The sequence below is a fragment of the Solanum tuberosum genome, unplaced genomic scaffold (assembly GCF_000226075.1).
Source record: "Solanum tuberosum cultivar DM 1-3 516 R44 unplaced genomic scaffold, SolTub_3.0 scf00885, whole genome shotgun sequence".
Classification (NCBI taxonomy): Eukaryota; Viridiplantae; Streptophyta; class Magnoliopsida; order Solanales; family Solanaceae; genus Solanum; species Solanum tuberosum.
Genome location: NW_006239795.1, coordinates 3,030 through 14,012, shown reverse-complemented (window position 1 = coordinate 14,012; position 10,983 = coordinate 3,030). Strand labels below are relative to the sequence as shown.

Sequence of the window (10,983 nt, the reverse complement as noted above, 5' to 3'; positions counted from 1 at the left end):
GCAGAATCCCCAAAAATGACAATATTTCTGAAGTATTATTGAATGGCGATTGGCAATGGGGTGGTTGGGATCTTTATTTTCCGGACCATGTAATGAACCATATAAACTCTATGCAGATCAATCTCAATCCGAATGTGAGAGACAAAGCTATTTGGGCTCCTGATGAAAAAGGCAACTTCACCATCTCCTTAACATGGAACATCATGAGACAAAAAAGGGATACGAGTCGGATCAATGCCATGAATTGGAGCAACAAAGTCCCTTTTAAAATGAACTTCATCCTTTGGAGAGCCTTGAGGGATAAAATTCCTACTGATTCAAATTTGATGAGGATGGGCATCCATGCCCCCTCAAGGTGTTGTTGTTGTAAGAATCCCCAAGAAGAAGATATTGATCATCTACTGTGTTCTAGAGAGTTTGCGAAAGAGATATGGTCAATCTTGTGTGGTCCATTTGGTATCTCGTATTTAAACATTCCCTTGAGACTTCTGCTCAGGAACTGGTGGACCTCGAAAACTAGAAATCCGGTCCTAGCCTTAATTCTGAAATATCTCCCTATTGTGGCTACATGGGAACTATGGAAAACAAGATGTGGGGCAATGTATGGAAAAGAACAATATAGTGTCAGGAAATGTATGAGTTAGATTGATGTTACTATAACTCATCTGGTGACTAGCCAATTTGTGAATGTGAAGTTGATGCCTAACTGGGAGTCTATTGTCCATCTGAAAATGAGTAATATTAACAGTACGAGGAGAGTTATGGTTAAATGGAGTAAACCATCAACTAGTTTTGTGAAGCTAAACTCAGATGGTAGCTGCAAAAATAATCTTTGTGGAGGTGGAGGGGTGATTAGGGATTGCGAGGGGCGTCTTCTTTTTGCTTACTCACTAAATCTTGGAGAAGGCACTAGTAATTGGGCTTAAGCTATGGCGCTGTTATATGGCATAAGGTGGTGTATCAACAATGAATATGAGTTTATCTTGACAGAAAGTGACTCAAAATTACTGGTAAATTGTGTCAACGATCAGAACTCTACCCCATGGAAGATGCAGAAAGAAGTGGAGGAACTAAAAGCCCACATGGAGAATACATGTTATATTTTGCGACACTGTTACAGAGAGGCCAACAAGGTTGCTGACAAACTGGCATCGTTATGCCATACTAATCAACAGAGCACTATGTTTACAACTTTTGCTGAGCTTCCTAGAAGAATTAAGGGGCTTATGACTATGGATAGATGGAATATGGCTAACTTCAGAACTATCCGAAAAAATAAGATAGAGATCATCGGGACCCGCCTTGAGATGGAGTTTCGTTTAGAATTTACCTTTTGACATATTGTTAGATTTGAAAACTTGGTGTCATTTGGTTATGACCAAGGTTTCAATCATCTTTTGCATTTTCTTCATCTCAAATAGGAGGTTAAATCCTTTCAAATTAGGGAGAAGTAATCCACTTTTTGTATCTCCCTCATATCATTGTACTTTTGAGTTAAGATGAATAAAATGCAGAATGTTTGTTTTTTAAAAAAAAATAAAAAAAATCTCATATTTGAGAAAGCATAGTTAGAAAATATAGAGACTACGCAAGGGCATGAGATGACCCCATTAGTTTATTGATTCGAAAGAATGCACCCGTTTTCGTATGAATCATGCTTTGAGCCAAAAGTTGACGTGCTCTCAAACTCCCCTTCTCTAAACCTTCTTATGGATGGCACCTTAAGCGGAAAATTATTTCTCTAAATTATTGGGCAGTGTTGTCACCCTGGAGACTATGAGTTAGGAAATTGTAAGGCATAAGTAGTAGAATGATCCTAGAGCTAGAAAGATGAAGTTAGAAGTGTATGAACCAATAATAAAAATAGTGGTTGATTGTGGCATGTATCTAGAGTATGTATCTATAACATAAGTAATGGGTTGATGAGTTCCTTGGTTTTAACTAAAGAGTAATAAGTTTTGTGTGAATTTGATGGTAGAATGTAGAGAAAGAGTTGTGGGTTAGGATGAGTTGGAGTATACTTGGACTGGGAAATGATTGTATGATGACGTGTCATTGAATTTGTAAAAGATTAACTATAGGTTCTTAACAGAAGGATAGTGTAGTTATGAGTTGACAAATTTAGGCTTTACTTTGTGATTTTTGAAGGGAGAGCCCTATGATATTTACAGGGTTAGGAAGCTAATTAGGCTAGGATGTATAATGAGTGGGTAAGTACTACTTAGGTTGTGAAATGGAATGTGATGATTGACTGTAATTAGATAGATTGCAAGATAAAAATCGACTACTTGTTATGATAACTTAGTGGACTAGTGTTTCTCAATTTTAGCTAGTAGTTGTAAGTTACTCTAAAATGTGAGAAATTGTGTCACTATTCATGTTTAATACTAGACTCTAAGCTTGAATTTTAGATGAGCATTACCCTCCAAATTAAAAATCTTTGAGTCTTCTTTCAAATGATATTAAAGTCGCAACAATCTGAGATCGGAGTAAGATCATTGTGATCACTCCTAGTTCTGCTTGTGATATTCTGAGGATTGAGGTGGAGTATCTCTAAGATGAAGGGAACGAAAGACGAAGGCATCGGTGGATTCCACCTGATCGTAGATGTGGAGTCTCTAGAGGGTGAGTCTATACATCCCACTCCGATTGTTAATGCCTCAGGTACTTCCACCCCTACTCCTACTACTATTGTTGCTACTACCTCCCATCCCCCGTTGACGCAGGCAGTTATATTGATGATGGGAAACCTTGCATACTCTACATATGTGTAAGGCTCTCAATTAGAGGCTCAAGTACCTTCCATGATTGAGCCATTTATCGAGGCTGCCCTTGAATCTCTTCGAGAGGAGATGAGGGATTAGATGGAGAAATTTTTGAACCAATTCAAATAGTTGAGGGGTATTTTAGGTCCTTCTCTGTTAATAAAACTACTAATTACTCGCAAGTATCAAATTGGTATAACATAGGGACATAAGACTATAATATTAATGTGTGACTGTCTTGGATTGTTAACTACGGTCGACGTATATGAATCATATGATTTTTATAATGTATCGATGTCTATCATGTTAACTTTTTTTTGAGTTTTGATTACTGTTACTGAAATATTTTAAAGCCATATTTAAAAAGGGAAGAATTTCAAGAATATACTATTTAAGACCTTAATTTACATAATATTATTCTAGTATTTTTATTTACAACATTAACATTTTAATTATAAATATGATAATTTATTATAAAATAAATAGGTACACGATTTAAGACCAATTTTATTGGTTAGTGGGCTGATTTTATGGGACTCATATTTTACATTTTATTTTATTTACTTTTTAGAATCTCAATCACAATTATATATGGATACGTTTCTTTAATAAATATCTCACTTTTTCTTTCTTGTTAATCGTTACACGGAATACCAACTGTCATTCATCATATTTTTCCTTGGTATTAACGCACTACTGCTCTCTTTTTTTTCCTCTCTTTTTCAATGTCATCTTTATTAAGAAAAGGATTTGTATCCCCTTCTTGAAAATATCTATTAACAATTTTTTCTCATTCTTTTTGTTTCTTTTCAAAATCATCTCTAACAACACAAAAAAATTATCTACGGATAGAAATTTCAATGTTACCCCCAAATAGATAAAAAGGAGGGGAAAGGAAAAGAAAGCTACAACTATTGTTTTGAAGAATACTTTGCTACATTAAATTTTGTGTTGCCAATAATTATGGTGTCCTTGTTTGTTTAGGAATAGGAATTGTTGACATGTAGATGTGCTAATATTATGGTGTATAAATGTGGTACTAAAGATGCCAGTATGTTTAGGCTAAATCTAGTTATAGGTTACTTCTATGTTTATCTAGGCTTATAGCACTTCAATGTATCAAAACTCTTATTCATAGACAAGATCTTTTAGGAGTATTAACTCTGGTAAACGCTCTCTTTATGTCTGGAGGTTAGGTTTCCATGCCCCCCTCTAGCTCTGTAATTTTTGTTAATCTTATTAACATGATTTTAAAAAAAAGGTTATAATGACAATAATTGTAGTGTCTAATTTGTTAATACATTGGACGATGGTGAAATATGAATTTGTTAATATTATAGGGTTGAATTGTGAAAATGAGTAGTGTATTTATAGTAATTCTGGTGTCTTTCTTGTTAATAATTTATCTATTTTAATATAAGAAAGTGTTGATATGGCATTTTTTGTGGTAGTGCATTACTGTGTTGGTATTTTTTGTGGTTGTTTGTCTATTAATTAATAAATATGGTCCGAGGAATTGTAAAGGTGCTGATGTTATGGTATTGTTGGTTTTTGTGATTTCTTGTTTATAATTAATTTGATGTTTTGAGCTGTGGAGATGTATATATTATGATGTAGAATAGTGAAAGTGAATGTTTGTATTGATTGTTTTAGTGAGAATATTGATAGGTGTTTTATACCATTAAATGCCCCATAGGAATTCTTAAATAATTCTATTTTTTTTTTAAGGTTTATACCATGTGTTAATCTAACAACATAACTCAATATATGCAAATAAATATCACAAATTTATACCATATTTTAAATATATATTCAACCATTTAATATACAGACATTTATACCAACTATGGAACCAGCATTATACCAACAATTGTTATAATAATAAATATACCTTTAAATATACCAATATATATATAAAACCATTTTAACATTTAATTTTCTCAAAAAAAATAAATCATTTTATACCATGAAGAAAATCAACTTTTTAATGATGGTTTGGCAATATGGAAGGTATAACCTTACCATTTTGAATTAGTAAGCATTACAGAACCATTTTTTAAAGTTGATATATAATTTGATATATTTAAATTGAAATATAACACTACCTTTATATTGAAAGGAAATTTTATACCATTAAATGCCCCATAGTAATTTTTAGGTAATTCTATTTTTAAGAGAATTACACCATGTGTTAATCTAACAATATAACTCATATATGCCAATAAATATGAAAAATTTATACTATATTTTATTCAACCATTTAATATACAAATATTTAAACCAACTATAAAACCAACATTATACCAACAAATATTATGATATATACCTTTTAACATCTATTTTTTCTCAAAAAAAGCATTTTATCCCATGAAGTAAATTAACTTTTGACAATGGATAAACTAATGTTTCAACACTAGAGCGAATACCATTCACGAATAATAAAATCGTTAACACCATTAAATATTCAATTGCAAATTTTTTTAATTTTTTTTAATAAAAATCCAACAATGTTAACTAATATTTGAGATATTTATGGAAGGTAAATAACAAAATGGAGGAAATTAAGGAATTAGAATATCACTAAATATTGAATAGTATGTTTTCCTTTTTCTGATTTTCCATTTTTTTAATTTATAATTTATTATTTTTTTATGTTTTGTAAAAAAATTATTGCTATGTTGATGAAAAGTAAAGCTATTGTTATATAGTTGTTATGCTTATTTTATATAGTGAGATTTCTTACCCTTAATTTAATTGAAGTAGCAATGTTTATACATTGTGCATACTACATTCTCCATCCTTTATATTAAAAGTTTTTCAAGAAACACAACGAGAAGCAAAATGACTGAAAACTCAACAGACAAACAAATTTTTGAAGTGGAATGTGTATGACTAGAAATTTTAATTATTTTACTCGTCTAATAAAGTAATTTTATTTGTCTATTAATAAAAAATGCAATGTTGATAAGATTCTTGAAGTAAAATTACTTATCCAAGAAATACAAATAGCTAATCTTTCAAAATTCTAAAAATGTCCAGTCATTCTAACTTAATCAAAATGTTAATTCAATTTTAAATATATAAAAATACATAAAGAAATGGAATGGCGAGACGTTTTATAGTGTATGTTTGTATGGCTAAATTTTTGAAGTGGAAAATGAACAATCAAATAAACAAGAAAAATGTTCATTCCCCATGTATTACAAAATAGCTACGTAATAAATTATAAATTTGGAAGGAAAGAGAAAATGTCCAAACATATATAATGTGAACATGTATTATTATGATTTATTAAAAGTTAAATAACTGAATGAACCCCAAGAGCCAAAAAAAAACATGTGTCTAGAGAGCAGGTTGATTAGAGAAGGGAAAGGGATATGGGAGGCAAACTAAGAGGCCCAAGAACAATACTACGACTCCAAGAGCCATGTATTTATTTTGAGGATGAGTGAGTTCTTCTGATAGTGGAGCAATAGGCCCTCTTTGGAGGAAGAATATTAGGACTAGCCAGTAAAATGCTACATCGTTAAATAATGAAGATATTCCCAGAAGACCAATAGAAAAAGCACTGAGGCGAGCTGAAGCCTGCCACATCAAAATTAATTAAGGATCATCAATCCATCTTTACACAAGTATACTTTTCTTTCATTATAGAATATGTTATGTTACCTTCCTTCCCCACATCGCAAATGCAATCCGACCACCATCAAGTTCTCCTGCAGGAATGCTATTGATAGCATTTATCACAAGTCCAGCCCACGCCCATATCACTAGCGGATTTACCGATATAGGACTTCCTTCCTGGAGAACATCTCCTAAAAGAAGCTTGGCTACACGTCAACAATAAAAAAAAAGGCTCAACTCTTTGCACAATAGAGTAACAATGATAACACAAACTACTATTACTACTTACCTATACCACCAGCTAGAAATGATTCATGGAACACAGAGGGATCTACGATGATGCCAATCCCATCACTAGGAGGTAAGATGAATCCTGAAAGCAGAAGAATAAACCCCACAGAGAACCCAGCTAATGGTCCAGCTGCTGCAACTTTCAACAGATCTTCACGATTTGGTACAACATTTAGAATCCTTGTTATAGCACCAAAACACCCTATCTGCCACCATAACAGCTCATTATATTAGACGTGATGGCCAATCACATTTCACCACTCACCATGACCAACTAGACAGCACCTAAAAGTTTTCTTGCAGCCAGATCACTGAGAACTACCATACATCAGTAAGAGTATCAACAAGATAGAGGGAACCTGCCAAATTTTGAACTTGTGCATTTTCTTCCTCAAGCAGTAAGAGATAGAAGAAAATATAGAAAACTAACAACAGTGTCTAAAATTTCCAATAAAGATGATGAAGTTACACATTACGGGCTGTAGTAACAATTTACAGAAATTCTTGAACATTTATAGAATCTTCCTTGAAGTAATGCGAATGTATTTGGAACTAGTTATTGGGTTGGGTCCATCCATAAGGGCTGCTAGTTAGCCAATTAACTTGTCATACTCCTTAACCCTATTTATAACATATAAATATACCAATATGGGTGTTGAAAAACAAAGATGGTTTTTCACATTTATATGACGGTCAGTGTTTATTAAAGAGAATATTCGATGCATCTTATTACAAAGGATTTTTAGTCTGAGAAACAAGGGAATTCATCAGCTTAATGAGGATTCCTTAAGACCGGTGACACGAGTGGTGGTTGCTGCAGATCCGGAGAAACCCGTAAGTCTCCACACTATCATTTTCGGTTAAATACTACACTTACATATGAAAGCAATTGAAATTCACAAGACTACCCCTTTCCAGGAAAAAAACAGAGTCGAAATTCACTCAACCTTGTGGCTTGGTGATGCTAAGACCAATGACTTGGATAACCATTAAAAGAGTTTTTGGTGCCTTACAGGTGCTGCAAGATATCAGTAATTTAATACTATCGTACTAGAAAAGAAAGAGAACTCTTGTCTCTGGGCGTCACTAATGAGCATTCTCAAGTGTTATAAAGAGAAATATCATATCAGGTCAGATTAACATCACAAGACTGACTGTTTCTAATAATAACCAACTACACTGCAAGACAGGACAAGACCGAATGTCACGAATTATCATCAAAAGTAGCTTTATGACATGACAGTTTTAGTGTCCAAATATTTCATCAGTTTGACACGTTTTTATAAGGAAACAGCAAACTCCAATACAACGAATCTTCCCAAGAGAAAAGGCGCAGTAGATAATTGATGCATTCCTGACCCAACAAGGATATCTTATCAGCTGACCGGAGAAATGTTTCAACTATGTCTCATAGTTTGGCAGTTACAAAATGACTTCACACCCCCCAAAATAATTTTTTATCAATATGAGGTTTTAGATCAACCAAGATGACATATAAATAAGGAGACACAAAGGGTTGTCTAATACATAGAGTGCATGAAACCTACGGTCCTATGCACCTTACCTGCCAGCTAGGAACAAAATATGGGATGCCGAGCTTAATCCCAACCTCTGTGGCAACTAAATGGTGGCTAACTTCATGAACCCCCAGAAGAAAAGCAGTTATTAGAGCTCCAGGTAGTCCATCTTTCAACAAGTCAAGATTGTCGAAAACTGATCTGGGAAATAAAATTCTATCTTAGTGGCCGAGAATTTAGGTGAAACAGGTTAAAAAGAATATGCACAGTCCGACAACATGAATTATCCAACATAAATATATTTCAAGACAGATTGTTATAACTGAGATATCTTCTAGATTCACTTGCGGTAATTTGAGCAAATGCAAATAAAACTTGACACAGTCTTGAAAATAAAAAGTGAGCACTTCTAACTGAAATGTAAAGAGAATAAAATAGAAGACAGCCAAGATCTACCTAATAATATTGTATTTTCAAAATCCTTACACGAAAGCAGTAGTCCAGTACATAATAACATTGATATGACACAACTATTCAATAATTCAACTATATTGGACTTGGAAAATGAAAAATATAAATGGACATTAAATGTTAAGCTCCACTTGACTTTCGAAGAAAATGCAAAACCAGTGACCATTTCAGGTAATATTAGAGTAATGGAGTAAATATGGTACGTACAACAAGTTCGATTGTAATGCTGGCACATTGCGAAGAAGTAAAGTGAATACTGTAACGAGTCCAAAGGCCCCTGCTGCAAACCATTCTGGAACAGCTGCAGTCTCAAACAAGCTGCGTTACTATTTGACAAGGAAAAGCTCCAATTATTTATTTTTGACACAGGAATCCCCACTTGTTATTATAACCAGTAATTGAAGCCTATGAGGAATGATGAATAAACTACCTGTAGTTTCAGGTTGCAGGGTCATTCTTGGGACCACAACCGCCACAGGCTTATCATCCTCTGGATTGATTAAAAGAAAAAGTTTATAGTCATCTCCAAGTTTTTCCTGTTAGCCAAGTGCCATTTTGAAATAGTAAGAGACCATGGTGATGCCCAACCTAAATTGGAGAAAAAGAGAGGAAACTTGAGCCACCTGCATTCTCTTTGATACTTTTTCATATGTTTTTGCAGCCTGTCCTCGTAGATTCCCATTAAATAGTACTCCACCCTATAAAAATAAGTAGAAGAGATTTTAAAAGTGGAACCACAAAGAATTGCATATTAAGCTTCACATGAACCGAGAAGGCAAGAACAGAAACACAAGCCCATGACCACTTGCTTGAGAGGGTATCCGCAGTAGTTTAATCTTACTTTTTATGGTTGTATCTCAACTAAATTTAATAGTTTCAAACTTTTAAATTATTGTCTCATGTTTGACTCGGAATTTTCATAAATGAGATAGAAAAGAACATTTCAGCAGATAGCTCACCTCATATGGCTCCTGGCTTGTAACAAAAAACGTGTCAAAACTAAATACTTGATTTCTGAGAATTTCAACTGTTTCCTTGGGGATCCTGATTGATTCATTGAGCTGTTGAGGCTGCTTGTGAAATAGTATCAATAGTATGAAAAAGATCAACTTCACAGCCAAAAGGCAACATGGTAGAGGAGCAAACTGTAAACAATTTATCCAATAAATATTCAACCTAATGTTCCAACATTTACCACCTTGACACCGGGAAGAGGTGATCCACTCGCAACTTGAACATCGGTACCATCCTGCTTCAACCCAGGCTTAAGAAAATGAGTGGAAAAATTGAAATAGAATTGCTTATTACCCACTATTACAAAGCAAATTCCGAATGCGAAGCAATAAATATGTTGGAAAATGCATTTGCAACGTAACCATTTATGGATAGAAGCTATAGGGCACTAGAACATCAGCGGTATTATAGTCATTGTATCTACTTAAAAAGTAAATAATTGTTCATTCATTCAAATAAGAAAGGCGTACCTCAAGTCCAGTTTGTTGATCCGGTTGAGGCCCATCATTGTTTTCAAGACTTGTATTCTCCAATGGCTGATCATTATCCTAAAAGACTACAACATGACTTTTCATTCACTAAAACTTTTTTCAATTTAATTATTGCATTGAAGAATTCACCTGATGACTATTATTATCTTGAACAGAGTCGTCATCCTTTAAAATACAAAATAAAATAAGAGTAAGGCAGCCTGCACATCAAACACAAATGGAATAGTGTTTGTACTGTAGTAATAATTAATAAAAAAGGAAAACCTTGTTGTTGTCACTCAATCTGCAAACAACGCTACCTTTCTTGCGGATGACAAATCTATGGTCAGCAAAAATAAATAAAATTGTTAACAAGTTTATATATTCAAAGGCAAACAAAAACAAACATTCACCTTAAGAAATGTGTTGGTGGAGTAATTGAGGGAGAACAATGAAGCCGATTGAAACAGCAAGGGAGAATCGCCGGTAAATTCATTTTTCAGCCTCTTTTGTTTTTGATAAATATCTCGCTCTCTCTCTTATCCTTTACCGCCTAAAATTCTAAACTTCATCCCACTACCCAATGTAACCAAAACACGTGGAACAACTTTAAGCTTACCATTTTCAACATACAACAACTACTTTTTCCTCTCCCATGCCTATATTCAATCACCTATCATAAAATACTTAAACATGACTTTTTACTTGGCTACATCGATAACAATATCTTTTAAATTTGAATATGCATAAGTAGATATTTGAATTTATATAAAATTGAACAAATAGACACACATGTCCATTTGTAATGCATGTTTTTATCTTGAAATATCC

General features: G+C 33.5%; 1 protein-coding gene across 6 annotated transcripts; it reads right to left on the bottom strand.

The window, feature by feature from the left end:
- Positions 1–5,977: 5,977 nt before the first annotated feature.
- LOC102594117 (probable zinc metalloprotease EGY2, chloroplastic) lies at positions 5,978–10,745 on the bottom strand. Of its 6 annotated transcripts, none has more exons than XM_006367651.2 (13): positions 10,566–10,745; positions 10,438–10,492; positions 10,303–10,338; positions 10,153–10,218; positions 9,864–9,920; positions 9,628–9,738; positions 9,292–9,366; positions 9,099–9,204; positions 8,876–8,969; positions 8,245–8,398; positions 6,679–6,886; positions 6,435–6,595; positions 5,978–6,350 (listed from the first exon to the last, which is right to left on the bottom strand). In XM_006367651.2, the coding sequence occupies exons 1-13, from the start codon at positions 10,646–10,648 to the stop codon at positions 6,108–6,110; spliced, it is 1,449 nt and encodes a 482-aa protein (XP_006367713.1). In that variant the 5' UTR covers positions 10,649–10,745; the 3' UTR covers positions 5,978–6,107. The 6 variants fall into 6 exon arrangements, with proteins under 6 accessions (XP_006367713.1, XP_015161093.1, XP_006367709.1 ...); XM_015305607.1 differs by having other exon boundaries at positions 9,864–9,917; XM_006367647.2 differs by having other exon boundaries at positions 10,153–10,230; positions 10,566–10,744.
- Between the last annotated feature and the right edge of the window lie 238 nt (positions 10,746–10,983).

Excerpts from the sequence above, each read along its gene's own strand:
- LOC102594117 (XM_006367647.2), bottom strand. The coding sequence starts at position 10,648 with ATGAATTTACCGGCGATTCTCCCTTGCTGTTTCAATCGGCTTCATTGT. Across the intron at positions 9,367-9,627 it reads CAAGCCAGGAGCCATATGAG|GGTGGAGTACTATTTAATGG; the intron begins GTGAGCTATCTG and ends TTATTTTTATAG. Across the intron at positions 8,970-9,098 it reads CCTGCAACCTGAAACTACAG|CTGTTCCAGAATGGTTTGCA; the intron begins GTAGTTTATTCA and ends TTGAGACTGCAG.